Raw genomic sequence first — 24,499 nt, 5'->3', positions numbered from 1 at the left:
ATCTTGTTCTTTGTTGCAAAGTTGGATTGCTCAACTTCTGATTGTGTAGGAAGAGTTGGCGGGTGAAGGAACAAATCACAGCAAAAATGACGCGTTGGTCAGTCAATAAAATTTTTCCTCTTCCCTTAAGTGTTGCAGGAGTTCCTGCATTGGAAAAAGGAACAAACACAGACAGATTTCAGGTATGATAGTAAGATATGGTACTAATCCTTTAAGATATAATGGAGCCTGATTATTCAAGACTTTGTAGGTGAGATGAAGGATTTTAAATTCAGTTCTGGAGCCTACTATAGTCTCTCCTTCTAGACTGTGTTTAAAAAAAAAAAAAAAAAAAGCCTGATAATAAGGAATTCCAATTGTTCCAGATGTGTGGACTAGTTTCTTAGTATCACAGGATGTGACAGGATGTTTCTCATTTTAGGAATATTTTTGGCGTGAATATAACTGGGTATCATCTGCATAGCAGTTAAACTATATGCAGTGTTTTGTAATAAAATAGCCTAAGGGAAGAGTCTTCATAATTTGAGGTTAAATCCAAGCTTACATTTGATTTTTATTTAATTTTAGCATTTTAACCTCTATTCTTATATAAAGCAGATGCAAGAACTACTTGAAAAGAATGAGTTTATGAAAAAAACTCACACAGCGTTCTTGCTCCCTGTTTCAACTTCTTGCACTGCTATTTAAGCAGTGATGTGAAATGAAGACATCTATTGTCTGGTTCTCAGACATGCTCTGCGACAGTTTTAGTGCAGAATGCAAAGCTGGCCATGACCTAGTCAAAACACGAAGCTTTTATTTTGTGTGATATGCTTTTAAAAAAAGAAAAGTTTTAACTGAGAAGTATGGATTTATTTTGAAGAGGAAATTTCAAATATCTTACTCTGGAATAAGTAAAGTACCAGGGGACAAAAGAAATCTTCCATTTCTACCAGATTTTGGAGTTTAGCACAACTGAGAAACATCTGTGTCATGCTTTGGTTAAATTACCCAATGCGTCATGCTCCACTGCATTAGAGGGAGTTGTCTTTCAAACCATTACGGAGTTGTTCACCTCCACGTTATGATGAAACCTTTCTATCCTGAGGGGAGGGGCCTCCATGATGACTCCAGTCCACACAGACATGAAAAACTAAAAAACCTGTGGGAGATCTTTTACTGACACCTGCACGATCTGCAACCCCATCGTCAAGCACCAATCATCTAACGGAAGAATTGTTTTCATTCCTCAAGTGAACTTTGAGAGATCAGAACAACGAATGATGATGTGTAATTTTATGTTGGATGTTTCTTTAACATCACACCTTTCTGTTTGTCCACGGAAAGGTGAGATGTTATACGCATACATCGTTTTGACTTGGACTGCTGTACACCATTTAGATAAGCTGTGTGAGATTGTCATGGAGACAGACACTGGGTTTGGCAGCTTGGATTAGTTTCATGTGCAACATGCTCAAACAGGTTGAAGGCGAGTTTCGGGTTGGCTTCTCTCGCTCGTAACTCCCGCAGTTTCTCGTCTCTGATCTCCTTACAGTACCTCGCAGTTCCCCTTCAAATTCCCAGGTGAGGTCATGCAGTACCTCTGGTGAAGCCCATTCAGATATCCACACACCCAGCATGTCGCTCCCCATTTTATAATCAATATACTAAAGACGGAGATGAACCACAGCACTGGATCTATACGGTGTGTGAGCACTGTTTGCAGCTGCTGTGGGAGACAACAGAACTGCGGTGATCAGTGTCACCTGCAAACTGTGTGATTGCTCTGTCATTTGGGAGAGATTCAGTGCTTTGGACACGAGTGTGACAAGTTGGAGTTTTGTTGGAGATGGTTTACATTAAAGAAACAGGAAAGCATTTTCAAATCAGATTGAAAACTTGATCAAAAGATTCTTTGTGCCGTGTTTGAGCTGTGCAAGAGTGATAATAGCATTCTGGATCACATGGAATTTTCTTGTGCTTTTGGGATTGCTGACAGTGGATTCTGCAGTTTTTGATTTGTATTTTTTTAATTGTGTTTATAGCTGTACACATGTTGTCTGTGAATCATAAGGAGTGCCTGCACAGTATGTACACCTGAAAACGTAACCTGGTACAGCACGTGTATTTTGAATGATCCATGCTGATTTTGCACATGTTCACCGTCATCAGTTTCTGCTTAATTTTCACATCACTCTGCATGTTAGTACAGGAAACCAAGGTAAGAAAAAAGGATGAACTGTAGGTCAGGTTTGCTAAAAAGGCCAATGGGAGTGAAATGGAGCTCCAATAAGTTAACACCCAGTTGATTCATGAGGTGTGGGTGAGTGAGAGGGTAGCCATAACTTTTCACCTTCCTGCCAACCACCTACATGTCTCTAAATCACCGAGCACAGATGTACTTACTTGTTCCACACTATTGTACGTGCGCTGACTCACAGTCCAGACTAAGCAATTAGGCTGAAATAAATATCACGCTGACAAGTGTGATGAGATTCAGGGTGTTTTCATATAATCAAGAAATGTTTCCATGAAAAGCTGAAAACCTCTTTAAAATGCTGCAGCTGTCATTAGCCAGATCGCACACCTTGATGAATATGGATGGGACAGAGGAGCTAGTCAGAGTGGCACCAACAGGCGCTCCTCTGGGCACACAGGAAAACACACGAACTTATCCACACATTAGTAGAAAAGCACAGCACCAGGAAATGATCCTAAGATTTCATGTGACCTTAAGTATGGTGCCTAATCTCAGTATGGTCCTAAATTAAATTTTTCAACCATAAAATACGTTTGTGCACCAAAAGGAGCCCAAATCGTTGATGCATCATCAGAGATGAACAGGTTTTTGTTCAGATAGAACAAAACACGCCTACTGGAGCTCTTTCCAGTCACGCTGTTTTACTCATTGTTTTCCTTGCTTTGTGTTCCAGGAAACACCAGATGGATTTGGGAAAAGATTCCATGGTGAGAAACAATCTTCCATCACACAAGTAACTGATAAGTGAATCTGAGGAGATCTCAGAGAGACACAACAACATTAGCTGCGGTCAAAATGAGTCACAACCTTGAAACTAATCAGATTTCAGACATTTTCTGCAGAATATGAGAGATTTTGACTAAAGTCCTCGGAAACAAAAACTAAAGTTTTATTGATTTAAAACGGGGATGGGGGGGGGGCGGGGGGTACAGACATATACAGCACAACTGTAAACTGCAGTAGCAAAGCAAACATTAGTCACAAGGCATAGGGACAGCAAAGAAAAAACACAAAAACACAAAGTTAAAACCAATTATTGCCTCTTCCAGGAGATAACTCTGGATGAGAAGATTTTCCAAGCTTCGACAGTCGTGGGTCGAGCTTTATTTAATTTTGCTGTGGTATGTTCAAAACCAATAACACGGATAAGACATCGTCTCCAGAATGATTCCATACAAATGTCAGGACTGAACCATTGCCTCGTAATAGTCTTCTTTGCGGATGTGAATCCAGCGAACAACATTTTGCATTGTATTTGTTTTAAGGAGATTTCAGAGGTATCATTAAGGAGACAACGACCAGGATTGGGAACATAAAAAACTTCCAGTACCTCAGATAACACAGAGTTCACAAAGACCCAAAAATTGGATACAACAGGACAGTCCCAAAACATGTGCAAAAACGTGCCAGGTGATGAATAAGTAAAAGTGTTTTTGTCATTCTTTAACTTCAGGTGGATAAAGAGGAGGTGGAGGCTTTGATTCCAAAAGGAGCTACTGAACTGACCAAGCAACAAATGCGCTACCTGCTACAGGTAAGTGACAGACAGAAAGATTCCAATAATACACAAGTTTAATTAATAACACATTTTGCTATCAATGAGAATATAATCCCACAAATTCAAGCCTGTCACCTGACGACGCCTGGTCTCGTCTTATCTGAGAAGCTAAGCAGCGTCAGGCCCGGTTAGTACTTGGATAGATGGGAGCTGGGATTCCTCCAGCTGTCTTAGCTGGAGGAATAATTAATATAATTAACTAACATGTCTTAGTTAATTATAGGCTGAATTCCAGCCTTCCTCTTATTTAAAAGGTTCCTGAAAGAAACAGGACTAGTGAAGGTTAGCTTGATCTTCTTATGGCCTCTGACAGTGGATTCAGCTCTGTGTTTATCCTGTTAGACCTTAGTAAAGCGCTCAATACTGTGTATTGGACCTCATAATCATATCCAGACAAGATCATTAATAAGGTCAAACTAGTTACCGTTTGAAATTCTGTCTGTACCAGTAGCATCTGTGTTGGGCCGCCTAAAACAGCAGAATATGAGATTTTTAAATAATATTTACGACTGCAAAGCATTGAGCTTCACACCTTTGTTTTTTCTGTCCCCTCTCTGGTGTTACCTTCTCTGTGTTTGTGTGTCAGACTCGTCTCACTGCAGATAAGAGCATGCGTCTGCTGCTGTCCACCTTCAACAGTTTGAGAGAGGAGCTCATGCACATGTCGGAGGACCTGCGGGTAAGAAGGAGAAAAACACTTCAGACAAGTCCCAGCTCAGTCACCATAACTCAGACACTGTCCTCTGCAGCACAGTGCTTGGTATCTGGATAAAAAGTAGGCTGGATCGGCTTTGTGTCTTCTTGGAATCTTGGAGAGAAACTGGAGCCGCTAGTTTGACTCTGCGGCGACAGCAAAAGAAAATAAAAAACTTTGGTAACAAACACAAACAGGAGTATAAATCAAAGCTGTCAGATCATCTTTAAGCAACTGAGAAAACTCCAGTACATGACAACAAACACGCAAACATCTCCTAAGAAAGAAAGTCAAAGAAAAAATGCTAACACTTTATAATATTGTAGGGGAATAAATATAGTGGTACATTCAATATGCTTCTATATTAAACATTCAAATTTCGGTATTAATGGGTTTAAGTCAGGAGTGTAAATGTGACCGTAACATCAACACCTCATGGTTCTGCCTTGTCCACTTGAACCTATTTGGTTGATAACAACTTCAGTGTAACATCAGCACTGAGGGAAGAACATGACAGAGGGCGTGGTTACATAAGTAAAATTCAGATCTGTACAGCAGCGTCTGTCAGGGTAGAACAGTATGCGCCCAAAGGCTTCACGCATCGTATATGAGCTTTTTCACAGGGGTGCGAGTTACTTAAATAGTTTCAATTAGACAGGCACGTACAGGACACCAGAAAGATAGTATCAAACTATTAATGAGGTGTGGTGAGTCACATTCATTGTGCTTACATTTCTGAAGAAAAACAATTAACGTTTTAAACTGACAAGGAATCAAAAATGCAAATGTGTGTTTTCTCTGATTCCAACAACAAGCCCAGCGTAATGACTAATCTGAATCCAGAAGCAAAGAAGAAGGCATGTCAGCGATCATGAAGTATATGATTATTACTGTTAAAGATGTGATATGTCTGTCTGATATTACAGCGTCTGGAGAGTGAGAAGGACTCTTTGGAGAGAGATCTGAGTTTCAAAACAGACCAGGCTCGGCAGTATGACTCCCTCCTGGCGACCGTCCGAGAAAACAACAGACAGCTCCAGGTACTCCACGTGTGTCTGTCTGTTAGTGTGTGTGCCAAATATTCATGAACAAAATTTGTTTCTCCAAATTGTGCTTGGACAAACCACCGTTTTGATGAGTAACTTGTATTTGGTTTGTTTCATAATACCACAAAAACACTGGAGGGGAAAAGAGCCAGTTTAATCCCAGTACAGTTTCTTTTAATGTCAGTGTCTACATACAAAGACAGAACCCGAACTATCAGACAATCATGAGCAAGCATGGCAGGGTTTTGGAAGAGGAGACCTGCAGGCAGAACCAGGCTGAGGGAGAGGCTGGTACTACAGTATGAAATGGACCAATGAGAGGCTACAAAATTACTTTAAACAGCCAAAATTATTAAGATTTTCAGTGTCAGAGGTTTCTTTTAGTGGCCTCTCTCTGCTTAGCAGGTAGAACTTGGTTACCCAAGGCTAAAAAATATTACATTTTTTGTTGCCTTTATCTTTAGGTCTCTACACCAGAACAAGCTACTGTAGTTTACCAAAGTGCTTGCAAAGCCAGCTGTCAGTCAAAGTGCCCATGAGTCCAATATACAGATGTAAAATTAAAAATTCACCACCATAGTGTTGGCATCCAGTGATGGGGGATCACAAGCCAGTGTGCTCCTAGTGCCTGTTCCCTGCATAAATGGAGAGGGTTAAACGTTTGCGTTAAATCAAATGTACTGATCATCAAGAATGAGATACTGGAAATGGGAGAAAATGTGCTACTGTTGGGTGAAGACAGAGGAGGAAATGTGAGATTAGGGACCCTAAATGTAGGGCCTGTGAGTAGTAAAGGGAGAGAGCTGGTTGATATGATGGCGAGATGAAACATAGATATGTTGTGTACAGTGTTGGGTGTAATGCGTTACTAATTTACTGTAAGTTACTGTAATTAAATTACTTTTCCACTGAAAAAGTAGAGTAACTAATTACTGTTCATTTTTAGGTATTTTAATTACAGTTACTTACAATGTACTTGCGTTACATTGTAAAATAATTAAACTCGCTGAATATCATTATTTAATTTCAATAATTTATTTTCTAAACGTAGAAGTAAACTCTGCCGCTTTAACATCGCTGTAGTGCAGCTGCGCGTCATTTTGCGCCAGTTTGTTGCATAGTCATATTCTAAAGCGGAAGATATCGGACTCGGCTGAAGCGTGTGGCTGTTTTATGACATGGACATATTCCCGTCTCAGACAAGAACATTACAGTAAAATGTAAGCTATGTCCTGGGGAGAAAAAACTATCGGCTGCTGTTAATAGCATGAGTAATCTACTCAAGCTTCTGACACGAGAGCATAGACGAACACTTCTGAGTGACTCTTGTTCATCATCCATGGATAACACCGTGGCAATTCCTGCTAAGCAGGCAAAACGTAATTTTACTTCAGCAGCACAGAAAGCGTCTGAAGGTGAGCTTAAAAAAATGATTGCAGGCTACATTGTGGAAGAGCTGCTACCGCTGTGTACTGTAGAGTCTCCGTCTTTAAAAAAATGTATTTATTATTTAAAGACTTTAATTTCTATTGTTTGTCCACTCAATGTTTATAGGGATTTTAAGTATTTAGTTAAATTACTTATTTAGTAATTAAGTTACTTTTCTGACACAGTAATTAGACAAGTATTTTAAATACAATATTGACTAAGTAATTAGTAATTAGTAATTAATTACTTTTTTAAAGTAACTTACCCAACACTGGTTGTGTATTCAGGAGACAAGGGTGGAAGGGAGGTGGATTCAAACTGTTCTACGATGGTGTAGATAGGAAGAAAAATGGAGTAGTTGCGATCTTGAACCAAGACTATGTGAATAGTGTTGAGGTAGAGAGAGCGCCAGACAGGGTCTAGAGTTTCATGCTGAAAATAATAAGAAAAGATGATGAATGTTTAAAGTGTGTGCCCCACAGGTTGGAAGTCAGATGAAAGAGAGGATTTCTGGACTAAGTGTTAGAAGAGAGTCTTCATTGAGGAGAGAGTGGTGATTGGAGCAGACTTCAATGGACATGTAGGTGAAGGGAGCAGGGAGCAGAGGAGGTCCTGGGTAGCTATGGTGTTAAGGAGAGAAATGTTAAAGGATACATTGCGGTTGTTAAGAGTGACTGCTGTCATTTCCACTAATAGTCACAGAGAAGTATTTTACTACAGTTGAAGGCTGTGTGTAAAAAATCAAAAAACGAACTTTACGTATTATCACAACACTATGAAAATTGCCAGAAAAAAAGGCGGTTCCATTCTTTCACGCGTGCTGACTATGAAAACAGAATTCCAGAAATCCAGAGTTTTCTGGAGGCATGTTTGCAAAGACAACAGAGAGCTATGACCTGTTTTGCCTTCCAGCATGGGCAGGACTCAGTTGCACTCTTCATAGAAAGTGTTTCATTGCAGTCACTGGCCAGCGTTACTGTGCAAATAGTGGAGATGTTTCACTTAAGGATCAAAATGAGGAAAACCTGAACAACCCAGCTATTTTTTTTAATCTTTGAAAATGTGTGCTGCTTCTGTGAATCTATCTGCATGGGTTCATGTATCAGAGAAGGAGAAATGTAAGTAGCTTTGCTACTTTTGCTTGTCAGTTCATCTAAAAAGGCAATTCTTTATTTGGAATGAGGACACGCAAGATGTTTGTAGTGATTCCTCAGAGTATGGATTACTGCATATGCACAAATAGCAGGTCGACGTTGAGGCAAGAATTTGACCTTCAGTTTAACAAATAATACTCTTCGACACAGTCAGGTACTGCAGTTTCTGACTGTGTTGGATTCGGGCGTCTACATAGCGTCTATGTGTGTTGTCTTTCTGCAGCTGTCTGTGAAGGAATCCCAGGCCGCCCAGCGTTCACTGGAGAGCCAGATCATGAGCAAACAAAGTAGCGACTCGAATCGTGACTTCAAGCTGAAAGAGATGGAAGCAAGAATGAAAGCAATGGAGAATGAGAACAAGATGCTCCGACAGAAGGTAAAGCTGGATATGCTTTTTTCCCCTACATCTCTTTAAATGAAGAAAGTTATGCAGTTATTTAGCAAAATGTGTTTTTGAAATCTTTTGTCTTTTTGTCTTGTCTGTCCCTCCTATCAGCTGGCTGGACAAGGTAGCAGCTCCACCTTTCAGATCAAAACAGACGAATTATCCCGTCAGTACAATGAGCAGCTCAGCACCTTGACTCGAGAGAAAGATCGGGAGATCGAGAGGCTGAGGGTAAGACAGGAAGAACTAGATTCTCATCAAAATGAAAAAAAAAAAATAGACCACAGAAGTTTGGTTTTCAGATAGGTAAGTGGCGAGCTACAGAAGCTGCACAAAAGTTGATTTGTCGCCAAAGATCTGCCTGCCTAATATTGCATTGGTCCCTGTTCGGCTGCCAAAACAGCCCTGACTCATCGAGGCATGGACTCCACTAGACCCTTGAAGGTGTGCTGTGGTATCTGGCACAAAGATGTTAGCAACAGAGCCGTGTAAGTCCTGTAAGTTGCGAGGTGGGGCCTCCACGGATCAGATGTGTTTTTCCAGCACATCGCACAGATGCTCGATTGGATTGAGATCTGGGGAATTTGGAGGCTTGTCGTTGTGCTCCTCAAACCGTTCCTGAACCATTTTCACTCTGTGGGAGGCCACATTATCCTGCTGCAAGAGGTCACAGCCATCAGGGAACATTGTTTCCATGAAAGGATGTACGTGGTCTGCAACAGTGCTTACGTATGTAGTATGTGTCAAAATAACATCCACATGGATAGCAGGACCCAAGGTTTAACAGCACAACATTGCCCACAGTATCACAATGGTTCCTGTTTGCCTGCTTCCCATAGTGAGTGCTGGTACCAGAAACCATGAAATAATGATTCATGTTAGATGACGGTGCATCCCGGTGCTTGTATTTAAGGAAGGCATTGTTTTTCGCTTGCACGTTGTTGGCAGTTTCAGTTGCATGTTATAGGCCAGAAACATAAAAATATATCTTCTAACATGCTCCCAGTCGTAGTCTTACCTAAACTCATTTTTGTTCCTGGTTTGCTCTCCGTCTCTTGCTCTAATCTCTCCAGACCCAGATAACAAGGATTCAGACAGAGGTCACCACTGACAGGTCGTCCTCAGAGAAGAGTCTTCAACTGAAGATCACAGAGCTTCTCACCATGTTGGAGCAGCAGAAGACCACCATCTCCAAACAAGAGGAGGTCTGCAACACACAACACATCAACACTGTGTTTAATTTTGTGCCAGTCAAAGGTGGAAGACTATCAAAAGGATCAGTCGAGACAAACCGGCGCTCTCAGAATCAAGAGACTAAATAGAATCAGCTGGATATTAGATAAAATAGCTGTTTTTCAGTTCGTTTTATAAAGAATCTGTTAAACCTTAAATACAGATCAAGTATTAATTATATCTGGAGACCTGGCTGTGATGAAAAGCAGACCAACAGGTTTGTAATGATGGACTAAAACAAAGATGAGTGGGTACAGCTGCCTGTGTCCAACTTTGAGTTCAAATAGCCCCACCTCTAATTTCCACCCTCTCACAGTTGTTAAGAAGAGGGAAAACCTATAGAAATAACTTTTTTCTACAGGCTCTGACCCTGCCTGTTGCTGCTGTAAAAGTTTGGTATTTTGACACTAAAAGCCATTTGGGAATGGAGATGGAGTCGGTTAGCAGCCTCACGTGGCCATTTGAGGTACTGCAAAGCCATTCAGTTTGAATTTAACTAAAGTGGGGTTATTTTTCCACACAATATCAGCTTCAATATCAATATAGTCACAAAGTTTAATACTGAGATCTGCATATGCGGAAGCAGTCTGATTAGATGTTTCTAGGTAGAAATAGGCTTTTTATATGTAGATTATAAACTGATAGTGAAGGTAATGATTTTACTGTCTGCCATTTTTCACACCCGAAAAAAAGGGTAACTTGTGAAGCTCCTGTGACATCGTCCGACTCATTCTGTTCACTGATCCTGCTGTGTTTCCAGTTAAAACCAGTCTGGATTCAATTATGTGCAAACTGCAAAAGCAATTTTAGTAAACCACAATTTTCCTTTATCACCATCAGACTTACTACATTTTGGATGATCAACAGATTTGTCTTTAGTCATGCAGAAACAAACTGAATGCTAAAAATGAAGTTTGTAAATGAAGAAAACAAAGCCAGCACCTTTCAGGTCCAACTACATTCCTCTGACTGAAAGATGATAGTTAATTTAATTTCAAAATCTGTTGCTTTCATTCAAATTCTGTTCTTTTCATTCTAATTCTTTTCTTTTCATTCAAATTCCGGTGCTTTCATTCTTTTTTTTGTTTTCATTCAAATTCTGTTGTTTTTATTCAAATTCGATTCTTCTCATTCTAATTCTTTTCTTTTCATTTTAATTCCGTTGTTTTCATTCAAATTCCCATGCTTTCATTCTAATGCTTTTGTTTTCATTCAAATTGCTTTGCTTTAATTCAAATTCTGTTCTTTTCATTCAAATTCTGTTGTTTTCATTCAAATTCTGTTGTTTTCATTCAAATTCTGTTGTTTTTATTCAAATGCTGTTCTTCTCATTCTAATTCTACTCTTTTTATTCAAATTCCCGTTGTTTTCATTCTAATGCTTTTGTTTTCATTCAAATTGCGTTGCTTTAATTCAAATACTGTTCTTTTCATTCAAATTATTTTCTTTTCATTTTAATTCCCGTGCTTTCATTCTAATTCTTTTGTTTTCATTCAAAATCTGTTCTTTTCATTCACATTCCGTTGTTTTCATTCAAATTTGATTCTTCTCATTCTAATTCTTTTCTTTTCATTCAAATTGCTTTGCTTTAATTCAAATTCTGTTCTTCTCATTCTAATTCTGTTCTTTTCATTTTAATTCCATTGCTTTCATTCAAATTCTGTTCTTTTCATTCAAATTCCCGTGCTTTCATTCTATTTTTTTGTTTTCATTCTAATTCCGTTGCTTTCATTCAAAATCTGTTGTTTAACCTCCGGCGCGTTTGATTACCTCAGGTGGCTCACATCACATACCAGCGCAATTAAAACTGCACAAACTGCAGGAAATAGTTTTGCTCGACATTCATTTGCTGTGAAGTTAACAGTAAAAAAGACTATAAATTCCATACCATGTGTTGGTACTCGAGTTCCATTTTACTCTGACACATTTAAAAAAATTGCCTAAATGAATGCAAAGTGACTGGAATGAGTGTGAGCTATCTGTGTGGAGCACAATGTGCCGTTTAACTGACGGCTTCTTGTGGTCCTCAGGAGATCAGAAGGCTGATGCAGGACAGGAACAGCAGCTCCAAGAATGTCACTAAGACCATCATCACCAAAAGGTACGAAATAACTATGACAGATTGCTGCCAGACAAGATAACTTTATATCAAGTTAACTTATGTTAAGTGACCCTTAACTCTGCTGATTCTACTGACTGAGTTCTTGCTAGCTCATGCTGAAAATGCTTTGAAGCAACGTGACGTGTAGGACTAACCCAGCAACCACAGTCAAAGCCTGACGTTATCTTCTCAGGTCTTTGAACGGTGGGCATCTTTTACATAAGGCAGGTCATTAAATGTGGCACTGAAAGACACCCATTTGGACACACAGTAAAAGAGTGGGATTTATCTTAAGTGGAATGACATGAAAACCAAACCTTTAATAGCCTTTATTCTTGATTTTTAATCACAAATTTCACAGGAGTACTTGTACAGCTTGCCGGTGTGGCTCTTCTTAATTAATGCGATTATGGAACGTGTTGTTTGGCCGAAGAGAGAAAAAGGAGAAAAACACAATAGAACAAAATTATTTAATCTATTGTGTTTTGGGGAGATCTGTTTTTTTAAACTGCCACCTATTACACTTTCAAAAAGATAAGTGACAGTTGAATCACTTGAATGCAGTATATACAGACAAATTCTAACCATCCACGTGACTCACAATCTGAGAATAACAACTAAATGTGCGTTTGCAGGTACAGGAACCAGTACCCGATCCTTGGTCTGCTCAGTGATGATTACCAGGTCACCTCACCTGTCAAAGAAGACAAGACCATCGTCATCGAGAGAAGTGGACAGATGATCAAACAGGTAAAAACAGGAGGCGAGAGTGAAGGGTGAGAGTGAGCAGGTCACTTTCACTGAGCTGCTCTACATTCCACACTGATTTAATGAGCGACAGCAGTGCACCTGTACATACAGCTGCATTAAAATATTAGGTTTGTTGAAAAAGAAATGACCAAAAGTTCATATGTTCTTGAATTTACATGTATGTGTTTATAATTCGACGTGATTTGAACTGAGATTCTGACAGAAAAACTGACAAACTGCACAAAATGTAAAGACTTTTGTGGGACTTTAAGTTAATTTTGCAGATTTACAACCTGATGCAAACAAAAAAAACTGACAAAGGTGAAAATAAATGAATAAAACAATCCACATGTGGGCATACAGCTAGATTTTATATCAATTGATTGTCAAGCAGCTTCATTACATGTGCAACAAAGTCTATCATCATTGTCGGCTCTTAAGTGACAAATAGAATGTTAAAAAGGGGAAATTCAAACTTCAAACTTGGGGTTTATTTCATGCATAACGTCAAATCTTAAAAGAGTTCAAGTAAATCAGTGTTCATTATTCAGAAATAAATATAAAAACTGCACTTTTTGCGTGCTGTGAAAGCAAGATATCTTATTTTATTATTGACCTACACTGTTTGAAGTTTTCAGCTAAACAGCAAAGCCCTGATTATACTGTCTGTGTCTGCACGTGCCAGTTTTTCCGTCACTACATCGACTTGTCAAGTCCTCCTGCTCATATCAGAGATTGTTTTTATTTTTCTGATCATGAATTGTAACATTAAAGTATTTTGCAATGAAGCAGTAAAGGAGTAATCTACTGTGAAGGAATGTGATAGTCGGGACTCTGAGAATCCGTAAGACCGAGGCTGTTCAAATTGTGGAAACTGTGTTCTCTGTGCATCTTCTCCATTAAACAAGTGAAGCGTTTGCATATTTAAACTGAATTATAACAGCTCTACCTGTTTTTTTATTTTGAAACAGGAAATCATTACAACCCCTTAAAGACACACTGCTTCTCTCCGACAGGAATGAACTATGACCAACCAGAAGATCCAGATGTCACCCCCTATTCCCCTGCATGCTCCTCCCCCTCCCCTCAGGGCTCCCAGGGATGGTGGTGGTTGAAATCCCCTTCTTTGCCCCTAAATTTGGGATCTTTGCTTTGACCAAATTGTTTGGGGTGACAATTTTATCAAAATTTTCATTTTTTTTCCTTGTAACTAATAAAAAGGGAATTAATAATCTACTAATCACAGGCCAAATCTGATCAGATGATGCTACAGCCAGTTATGGATTGAGGCACGGGTAAAAAGAGTCACGACAACTGGGAACACGCTGAGATTAGAGTTGAACTGTCCGACGTGGATGGACGCTTCCTCTCTTTTCTCACCTTTATAACCTCATTCTGCTGGTTTCACTAAATTTAACATTCAGTCTTATTTGGTTTGACTCTGCACTTTAGCACATTAATACAAAGCACTCAATGGAATCACTAAACAAGTGATTCTGCAATATACTGCAATACAGTCATCTGTGATACCTCACAAAGTTGGTATTTAAAGAAGAAATGGGAAAGATTGTACACTATGACCTGAAATTTAAAATCTTTCAGGCTTAGTCTGATATACAAGAATATTCACAGGAGATTGTATTGTGATATATTGCTCTGTTGATGATTATCTGTCCCATCTCTACCCAGCTGGGGCAAGATAAGTTTGGATTTGGTTCCACGTGGATGTTTGTCTTCCCATGCTGTAAAATTCTTGGATGGAAATAGTTTAAGTTTTGTTTCTAAGGAAGTAATATTCTTATTTATTTCCCATTTTCTTTCTAGAGGAAGGAGATTGTTTGAAATATATATACTTTATATGCTCTCTGTTCAGTTTATTAAGCCTACCTGTGCATCCTCATGCATCATAGTACAACGTGTCCGTTTTTGTTCATTCTTTGAACTGGCTGCACTAGACAGATATACCTAATAAAGTGACTTCAGTATTCTTAACTGTGAACACTATGAATAAGCTTTTCTAGAAAAGCTCTCCTGACAGAGGTTTGCAAATCTATGCTTCTGTCTAAACACGAGAAGTTGTAAAAGAAACTGTCAAATCTGCTTAATTACCTTTGAAATCACTAAATGTCAAAAGATTGGATCAACGAGACAAGAAGTCTGCAGCTAACCGAAGGAAAACAATGCTCCGCTGTGGAACCAAATGCTAAGTACCAAAGTGTCAGCCTCCAGTTGTCACCGATGTGTGTTTTGCCAAGACTGGTACCATGTAGCATGTAGCATGCAATCCTCCTCAAAGCCACCACAGCCATTCTTGCCCAGGGGACGAGGAAGTGGATGCATTTCTATGACTGCTACTCTGCATGTAAATATTTGTGTATATTTGTAAGCTGGGCGTGCTTAGTGTATGATCTCTCCAGTGTGCGTGTGGAATAATCCCCCTCTGCACTGCGGTTCTCATGATCATTTAACAAACGTTCTTAACGGGTAGTTTACTTCTGTTTAGTGCTAAGTGACTGTTTCTTTTGTTCAGTGCATTTTACTTTATTTGTAAGTTTTCTATGACTCAGAGGTGAATGGGTTCACATGTAGCTTTCATGTGCGATCTCGGGTTCGGGGTGTGTGATGCCTCACATTCGTGTGAGAAAATTCAGGCTTGATTGGATGCCTCCGGGTGCGAAGCATCACATTGGGCGGGAGGGTGGGAGGGGAATATAGCTGGAACTGAAGCATGATTTTGGGAAGGGGGGGTGTTAAGATGGTGCAAGAAGATTTAAAGCACAATATCATATAAACTTTATGCCCGAGTCTGTTTCTGTTTCAGCTTCTTTTTTCTACTCTTCTTACATACAAGCAGAAGGCTTTGTGTCTACTGGGTAGCACTCATACCCCTTTTCCACCGATGCAGGTGTCCAGTTGATAGCCAGTTCCGTGTGTTTCTACCAAGGAAAGACCAGTGCCCATGTCAAAAAACCTGGCATCAGAACGGCACCACAAAATTTCCCGGCCGAGAGTTGGGATCACTGACATCAGTGGTGTGGGAGGGGCTACCACAAGAAAGTGAAGAATGATTGGTAGGTACAGCCCACAGTTTCTGGCTGCCATGATTTTCTTAAAATAGAACTTACCTCAACTCCCTGACACTACATAGTTGGTCCTAAAACCTGTTGCATTGTGGTGCTGAAGACAGAACTGGCTCAACACTATTACTGGCACCAGTATCAGATGGTGTTAAAGAGGTATTGAAGGCACTGTAGCCTGCTTTACTGGCTCATCAGCAGCTTGTGGTTTACATGAAATAGAACACTGAAACTACTGACTTTAAACTGAGGCTGTGTATTTGTTACTGCGCCACAAGCTTAAAAAAATATCTGCTAATAACCGAATGTCAGGGTTGGATGGTAATAAATTATATTAAGGGCAAATGTATTTGCAGAACTCAAAAGAAAATTCAGAATTTTAAATGTATGATTTTAAAGTAATTAAACAGTTTTTGGATTAGATTTGTTTTTCTGTTTTGAATTTATTGTAAGACAGTTCTAATGAAAAAAAAACAACTTCCATACAAAGTTAATTTTCAACATAATCTAACCCAAAATGATGAAAGCATAGAGAAGGTCCAGTTATTGTTTTCATCCTCTTTTTAAAAAACAACCACCAATCCATGATTGTCTACCAAACCTGCTTATGTTGTCGTTGATTTGTATTGTAGTATACTGATGCTGATGATGGGGTATAAAATACAGTTAATGATTGTTTGTAACTGATATAGACAACAGTGAAGTAATATTACAAGTAAAACAATGTGTAGTTCTTCCTTTAAAGAACAGCACAAACTGGCTACAACCCGAATAGAAAGACGTGAGAGGTAAAAGTGATGGTGACGCCTCGACTGGCAGCTTTATTTAAATGCATTTAAATCAACTCCAGTGCTCGAGAGCTACTTTTCCTTTTTTTTACCCCAACACAGCTGAATCAAATGATTGGATTATCTCTTCAGCATGCCATCAAGTTTGGCAAAGGCCTGGTAACAAGACATTCATTTGATTCAGGTGTGTCGGAACAAGGATGCATCTAAAAGCTGCAGGACAGTAGCTCTCCAGGACTGGAGTTGGACACCCCTGATTTCCTTTCAGTGGTACAAGCAAAACAGCAGTCTTGACCATCAGCAGTGAAAAGTGGCTTTATGCAGAGCTGTAGAAATAAAAGCATTTTCTTCTCTTTGATCTTTGTTCTTTGGCCAGTCTCAAATATGACTTCTACTTTACAATCTACTGTGCTGAAAACTGAAGTCACCGCTTTGACAAGTCGAGACGCATGTTTTACGGGTTCCATTCAATAAAGCATCTCTTGAATATGATGAAGGCAAGCTGAGGAGCTGTGAGACACACGTTTCCTTAATTCTGATACTTGACTTCTTGCTCATTTGGGTACTGAGGTTCTCATATCTGTTCTGTTCTGGTTGGAGCTGGTTTGTGCTCTTCTATGAAAGTCCAGCACACACATATTGGAGTATTTTACTGCAAGGAATAACTGATGAGGTTTAGTTTGTGTATTTTCAATATTTTGAGGGAATCATCAACCCCCAAATGCTCCTAGCTGTATTTGGTGCTTATGTATCGAGCGCACCAGTTTTCGTTGTGGTAAAATGCAATGCAAAGCAGGTTTTGTACTGATCAGTAAGGCTTTTAACAAAGTGAACTTAAAACAGGGAGTGTAATGTCCCACTGGAACACCACAGTGAATAAATGAGCTCCTGCATACCTGTATATTCTATTAAATGTCACAAATTAATAATGATTATATTGATATATCAGACCAATTTATCTATAAATTGAAAACATCTCCATTTCTGAGTCCAAACTTTAAAGAAGTTCTGAAGTAGTACTAACCCAAATTAAGTACGGCTCCTCTCTCGTGGTTTCCTGCTAAGTAATTTTACTGATCACCTGTTTTGCTGTCCCTCTAGTGCAGAGGTGCCTCGAACTCTTGAGGCCTGGAGTTCCCCACCTCTGCTCTAGTGTGTACAGGACTTGCAGCGTATAAACTGTACTACAGACTCTGACTATTACATATTACATATTCCTCTCTTTCTGTCTCCTTGATTGTATATTTCTGCAGTTTATCGTGTCAAAAACATGTACAGATTTTATTTTTTTTTTGCTGTGATGTGGTCTCAATGAGTTTCACACTGAACTGAATTCCTAACTATTTTAGTGTGTGCAACACATTTGGGTACTATAACTGGTTTTACTGGCTGCAGCTCTGATTTATAGCCTACTGAAAAAAACGCAAAGCCTCACACAGTGTCAACCACACTGCAAAAACACTCCTTGCACTAAACATCTGATTGACTCTAAAGACAGAAGAGTCGCCCAGTGGACACTCAGCTGCATTTCTGCAGGAAGCCTGTAAAACGATTTTTGACTTTGTGGAACCTGAAGTGCCTTAATGTGTTTACCATGTTAGCTACACGGATCATTTTAAACTTTGTGGTAACGGCTCTCTGATCGCCAAACGAGGTGCCTTCATTTGCTTGCTATCCTGATTAAACCCTGCCTTTCTTTTCCAGCAAAGGATCATCTGTGTGTTGAGCTAAATTAATTGGTTGTAGCTAATATGCAAAAAGATCTAAATGTCTAAATATATTTTCATATGCAAACTGTTTTCTTTATTTTTTCATTCCGAGAGAATTTGCCTCAGTCCTGTTTCAGCTGAGATGGATTGCAATTAAAATGAGTAATATATCTTTGAAGAAGTGCACTTGTGTTTGTACTTAAATTAAGATACAGCCTGAACGAAGCATTTATCAGATTATGGTCTTACTAAAGGGTCAGTTCAGCCAAATGAAAGCACAGGTGTCTGACTTCCCTCTGTCCACACTGCTGGCTTTCACTTGTATGTATCTGGACTTTTTAAAAATCTATTCAGACTCCCTGTAACAAATTATCCAAACCTGAAGCTCCACATACTGGGTTAAGAAACAGAATACAAGTCACTTAAACTGGTTTAAAGTCTACAATGACAAGGATAAAAGCAGCTCTTTTTACTTTAAGCCCTTAAAGTTGTTTCTTTTTTTACTGTCTTCACAATAGAAAAGCACATTTTTGTGCTCCTTTCCCTCCTTAAAGGGTATAAGAATGTCAAAACAACTGTAGTAGTACTCTCATCTTCAGGTCTCATGAGGCTGCTGGTCCAAGAATGGTCAGCAGGGGGAGCCAGCTCCCCTGAGCAGCTCTCTCTCCACTTGGGGTCAATGAGTGGAGCTGATGGAGCAGAGAGACAGAGAATGAGGTCATGGCAGCTCTGTAGGGCTTGGCTCACTTGGCTGCTAGTCAACCATTTTGACTTCAGTCAGTGTTCTCAAAGCCCACATGGTCGCAGAAAGCAGAAACCATCTCAGAGAACAGTCATTACTGGGAAGTAAAAGATTACATGCAAACAGGATTAAAGCGATCAGACTACAAATAATCGGATTTTCTAAATTGTTTATTATTATCATCTGATTTTAGACTCTGAAAACATGTTACTTAATGGGCAGGACATTTATTTAGGATTTTGTTTGCGCAGATTAAAGAAACTTTTTTAAGACTTTGGTTTCCCGTTTTAATATTACTGTTTGTAAAGCACTTTATCCTGTCTATTTATCTTTCTTTTTCTTAGCTAATCTCCAAGCATGGAATTCTATTCACTGCAGCATGGGCTGAATATTATTTGTTCTGACTGATAACCATGCTAGTTTCATGATGTGGCTCTCCGTGTTTCCTCTTTGCTCACTGACACATTTCTTGACTCGATTATGCAGCTCTTTCCGTGTGGGCATTATGAATTAAATATGAGGAAATATATGGAAAAAGAGAAACAAAGATGTTATCCAAACCTGGGTTCAGTCACAACAAGTTCCATTTTCTTTAAAATAATTTTTCAATGTGCTGCACCACAGAAGAAAAGACCGAGGAACAGAAACTTTAATTTTGCTAAAACAAACGTCACCGGTTTAGAGGTTTGATTATATGCACTAACACAACTAACAAATGAATAATCAGCTACAAATCAGCGTTTTTTGTATTAAATATTCATTAATAATTAGTATTAATAATGTTAATAAACCAGGGGATTTAAATGTGAATTCATGCAAATCATAAGCTTAAATACAATTTAAACTTTATGGCCATAAAGTGCATGAAACTGTATTTACCTTTCCTTTCTCTGATGTCAGCAGGACAATAAAAGTTAATGCTAAACAAAGACTGTAGCTCTTACAAAACTGAGTTGTTGTTAACAGTTACACATGCTTGTTTTCATACTTGGTTCATAGTATGACTTGGCAAAACATTCACCTGCTCGTTGATTATTTATTATAATTCATTTAAATGAATTTAGTAAATTCTCATTTATCAATGCGGGAGGGTGGGAGTAGTGGCGTCAGGATGCCTGGACCAAGTAGAACATCAGTTTGTTACAAGATCATAAATGTTAGTCACCGACTGTAGCTTTTAATGTTGTAGATGACTCATGTGGGTTGTAATATGAGTATATAGGGAATTTCTTGTAGTAGATTTAAAGTTATGTAAACATTAGATAGTAAAAATTAAGACTAACAGAAAATTTTATCAAAACTCCTGTTTCAACGTTGTACTGACCCATCCATCCTCCCTGACCTCCACTAGTCCTAAAAAGGCAATTTCTGCTTCTCTTTTCTCAATGTTGGCTTTTGTCGTAACATAAACACTGTTCACCCCCTTGCATTTGCACAATTTTTTTTTCTATGAAAATATAATCTCATGCCACATCTCTATCAAATTCAAGCTTATGCATCATGTACAAACACTCTCTCTCTCTCTCTCTCTCTCTCTCTCTCTGTCCCTCTCTCTCTCTCTCTCTGTCCCTCTCTCTCTCTCTCTCTCTCTCTCTCTCTCTGTCCCTCTCTCTCTCTCTCTCTCTCTCTCCCTCCCTGTAAACCCAATATCCTCTGAGGCCCGGGGGTTTCAGAGTGTAAAGGCAGTGGAGAGACAGGAAGAGAGTGACTGCATTATCCACATCAAAGAGCCAGTTATCAGCCATAATCAATGTTTTCCCATTACGCACTCCAGTCATCCTTTCTCGTTCACTCTCTCTCCCTCTCTCTATCTTTCTCTAATCAGATCAATATGCTTTATTGGCATGAATGGATGTACCTTATGAATATTGGCAAATAATGGTGAATTAATCAGCAAGTTGCCAATATACAGGAGGAGGATGATAAATGTTTGAAAGTAATTTGGGACTCTTTTGTAAGTTGTACTTTTGGCTGCGAAGTATAAATACCACATACTCTGAGGGTCTTGGGGTGTAACGTTTCTTCTGAGACAACATCTGTGGTCGAGAGGGGTATGATGGTCAACCAACTTTGTTGACTCGCTTCAAATTGGTTGACTGTTAAGCAAAACCTTTGAGAGCAGTGGTTTTTCAGTGGGCCACAGTACCTCTTGCAGACCAGCCAGGAATTTGAACAGCTTTTTTTTTTTTTTTTTTTTTGCCTGTCCCGTTTGGCTCTTTTGCCATCAGAATTGTTGTCTAAAGGCAAAGAAAGATACCCAACGGATTTACTTTACCAAACTGACCATCCCAGCCTTGCTGTAATGGTCCATTTGATTCACCTTTTATTGTTTATTTTATTTTCACTTACTGAATACGGGACAGACTTGACTGGGGGAAAGAAGGGGAGAAAGAAAGAGGGAAAGAGAAACAGCTGAGAAGAGGGACGGGGGAGAAGGGCAAAAGACAAAAACCAACAGAACGGGCAGAGAAAAAAAATGCATATATCAATCACCTGGATCACCTGCTGAGAAAGAAAAAAGAAAGCAAGCAGAAGAGAACAAGAGTAATAGAATAAACAACATCACAATGATATATGGGAATATGACAGTAAATACTAAATGTTAAACATTATTGTGCAGCACATAAGATCAACAGAACACAGTGTGCTTTGAGGTAGGAGCCAAAAAGGGTGTAGTTTGTGGGTGTGATCACCCGTGTGTACACCTGTGAGCATGGACGCGCTTGTTTTTTGTTTTTTAAAAGGTTCCTTCATGTAATAATCTGCTAGAGGGTGTGGCGGGGCCACAGCCCCGTCCTCCAGGGCATGAAGCAGGTATGGAGGAGATCAAAACTCCAGACATCCAGAGGCCCCCAGAACACAAGAGACCAAGGAAGACCAACAGAGGGGCAGCTGCGCCACTGTCCCAGAAAGAGCTGAGGAGAGTCCCAGATGAGGGCTCACTCAGCAGCCGCGGAGCAGAAGCCAGGGGGAGTTGCAGTGACGCGCCCGTGAGCTCCGCCGGCAGCCAGCTGCGCCTGAGTGACCGAGCCCCAGGCCGAGAGGCCGGGGGCACCCCACCTCCGAAGTGGCCCGAGCGAGCCCCAGGCTCCAGGCCCCGATAAGCGGCCGCCAAGGAGTGAGCCGGTGTGTACCTGGACGCCCATCCCCGGACACAAAGAACCACCAACGCACCGATGTCTGAGGGGGTCCGCCACTGGCAGGGGAAGTGGTGGTAGGGGGAGATAGGCCTCCAAACCTTGGAGGGCCTGAGATGTCCCCAGAGAGGTGGCGCCTGACACCCAACCTGACATATAGACACAGACATACAGGCACACACAGATACAAACATCCATTCCCACCCTCATGCTCTCATATCCACTTACTCCACGCTCAACCAACGTGGAGACAGACATAAAGAGACGTTGTACACACGTTGAATTTGAACAGCTTTGATTCAGCTAGGTTTCAGTACACTACCCGTGTCAGAAGGGTCAGTGGCTGATTATTGGCCAGTATATGTAAATGGCTATGGCTTGGCAATCTTTGTGTAGCACCTTATTATTCCATAGTTTGATGGTTGAAAGAGGCACAGTTCCACTTCCATTGCTGTGATAGTTGAAACATTTGTTATCAAACCATTTTACTACAATCACCCTCCAGGAGACATATAAGCAAAAGATCCTTTCTTCAGTCACTTCTTTGCTTATCATCAAGGGGAGGCCCACTGATCCAGCTTGATCACATAAGACATAGTTGTATGTGTCAGAATCCATTAGCACCTTAATAGTCACAAGTAAGGTGTTCTTTGGCATCAGCAGACACTGGTCCACCAAAAGTGGTTGCCCAAAAAGAATGATCATATTTAGGTTCCCAGAAATGAGAGCATAGTTCCACAAACAGAATAAAAGATGATGTGGGTATCCTAATGTCACCCATTTGCCTGAGGATTTGCATTTTTATGTCCAAATATACTATATTTAGACAGTAGTAGTAGGTTATCACCTAACATTAGTAAGCTTCATATTGGTGCATTACCCAAAAACAAATACAATAACTAACTAATCGCCATAACTGAAGCACAGTCTGTTTGGATAGTCTGTGCCACACAGCGAGCCTATTTTCTCTTCTCATTCCCATCTCCCCAAACCGGTGGTGAGGTGTTTACCTCACAATACAAGGTGCCTAGAGGAGACTATTGTAGTAACATGGTGTTATAAATTTAACATTAAACATGAAACATCTATGTCTATGGCAAAGTCCTCACTTTTTTAAAGACGGCCTCAAGTGGGCAATACAGGAAATTCAGTTTTTCTTGGATCAGAAATATATCAGTTTACAACTGTTTGTCGATACCATAGGTAAGAATTAATTAAACTATAGTTTAATAAATTAAACTATTAAATTAAATTATATAAATTATAAATATATATATAAAATATAATATAATATAATATAAATATATAAAATATAAATTAAAGAGTAAAAACAGAACAGTAATCTCATCGAAACTAGAAAAGGAAAAAATTGTGGTTCTGCGATGATTTGCAAATAATTGCGAAAAAACAACTGATTGAGCAGAGGTTGCATGTGCAGCACTCTCAACCTCTGAGGGACCGTTTTTGATTGCAAGGCCACTGCAGAGGACATTGAGTGGGAGGCAGTGGGTTGGATTGTGATTCTTAATAATTGTCATCAATCACTCTTAAATTGGCTAAGCTTTGCCAATAACTGCTTTCTAATTTGTAAATGTATACATATTGCCAACACGTTGCAATCAACCTGAGTCAGTCTACACCACAATAAGTGCAACTCGTCTGCAACTCGTCTGCAATGCATCTTTTTGCAATAGGATAATTGCCATGCGGTTGTATTTGTGTATAAAAGCAAGGCCATTTGTGAAGACATTTCTGTTTCAAATCGTTTTAAATCATTGACTTTCTGACTGGAATCTGAATATAAGTTGAACTTGAATTGTTTAATGTTTCTGCATACATACAGAAACAACAAACAAATTGAAAACAGATGGCAGCAGATTTGCAATTTTTGCCTATTTATCAGAGATAATCACTGTGTTATCCCAAACTAATTGCATGCAACTCTATCTTATTGCCGTTTCATCACCGTCTTGATGCAGAAAGTCACTTTCAAGACAGCAACTGCCTGCAAGTGGTTGCAGACCTCGTCTTCAAAGCAATCATTTTGAAAGTCAAGTTCACTGCACGCCATTGCAAAAATTATGGACATGCTGGTCTCCAATTGCTGTTTTCCCTGCTTTAACTGTATCATTAAACAACGCTAGAGGAGAAATTCTTGATCTACTGCCTCTAAACAAGAATATTACAGTGGTCTTGGATTCATGTATGATTTAAGTGTTAGTTAGTTAAGCTAGATATCTGTTTTTGTCCACCCAATTCAAATAAAGGATTTATTTACCAGATAGGATAGCAGCCATTGTCACAAAAATAATAGAAGAAGTTGTTATGAATATTGAGAACACATCATAAATAGATAATTGTTAAACAATTATATGATGATAACAATAATTGTAATTATATAACTAATAATATGAGAATTCAAGAATAAAGCAAATTTAAAAAAAAACAACAAACAAAC

The 24,499-nt window shown here is 39.4% G+C and overlaps 1 protein-coding gene across 3 annotated transcripts in view; it reads left to right on the top strand.

Annotated features, from left to right (window-relative positions):
• Positions 1-16,085, top strand: part of pof1b (POF1B actin binding protein) — a 35,861-nt gene extending 19,776 nt beyond the window's left edge. The window contains exons 4-13 of one of the 3 annotated variants that reach the window (XM_005725429.2): positions 2,913-2,946; positions 3,693-3,773; positions 4,384-4,476; positions 5,418-5,531; positions 8,343-8,495; positions 8,616-8,735; positions 9,578-9,709; positions 11,768-11,838; positions 12,474-12,588; positions 15,494-16,085. In XM_005725429.2, coding sequence (XP_005725486.1) covers positions 2,913-2,946; positions 3,693-3,773; positions 4,384-4,476; positions 5,418-5,531; positions 8,343-8,495; positions 8,616-8,735; positions 9,578-9,709; positions 11,768-11,838; positions 12,474-12,588; positions 15,494-15,505 — 925 coding nt within the window. In that variant the 3' untranslated portion in view covers positions 15,506-16,085. Of the gene's footprint in view, positions 1-2,912; positions 2,947-3,692; positions 3,774-4,383; positions 4,477-5,417; positions 5,532-8,342; positions 8,496-8,615; positions 8,736-9,577; positions 9,710-11,767; positions 11,839-12,473; positions 12,589-13,559 lie in introns of all 3 variants that reach the window. The other 2 variants (XM_005725430.2, XM_005725428.2) reach the window with 2 other exon arrangements.
• The last annotated feature ends 8,414 nt before the right edge of the window (positions 16,086-24,499 follow it).

The sequence above is a fragment of the Pundamilia nyererei genome, unplaced genomic scaffold (assembly GCF_000239375.1).
Source record: "Pundamilia nyererei isolate P.nyererei 1_Seehausen unplaced genomic scaffold, PunNye1.0 scaffold00015, whole genome shotgun sequence".
NCBI lineage: Eukaryota > Metazoa > Chordata > Actinopteri > Cichliformes > Cichlidae > Pundamilia > Pundamilia nyererei.
The sequence above is the reverse complement of the archived record's forward strand: the minus strand, read 5'-3'. Positions and strand labels throughout refer to the sequence as shown.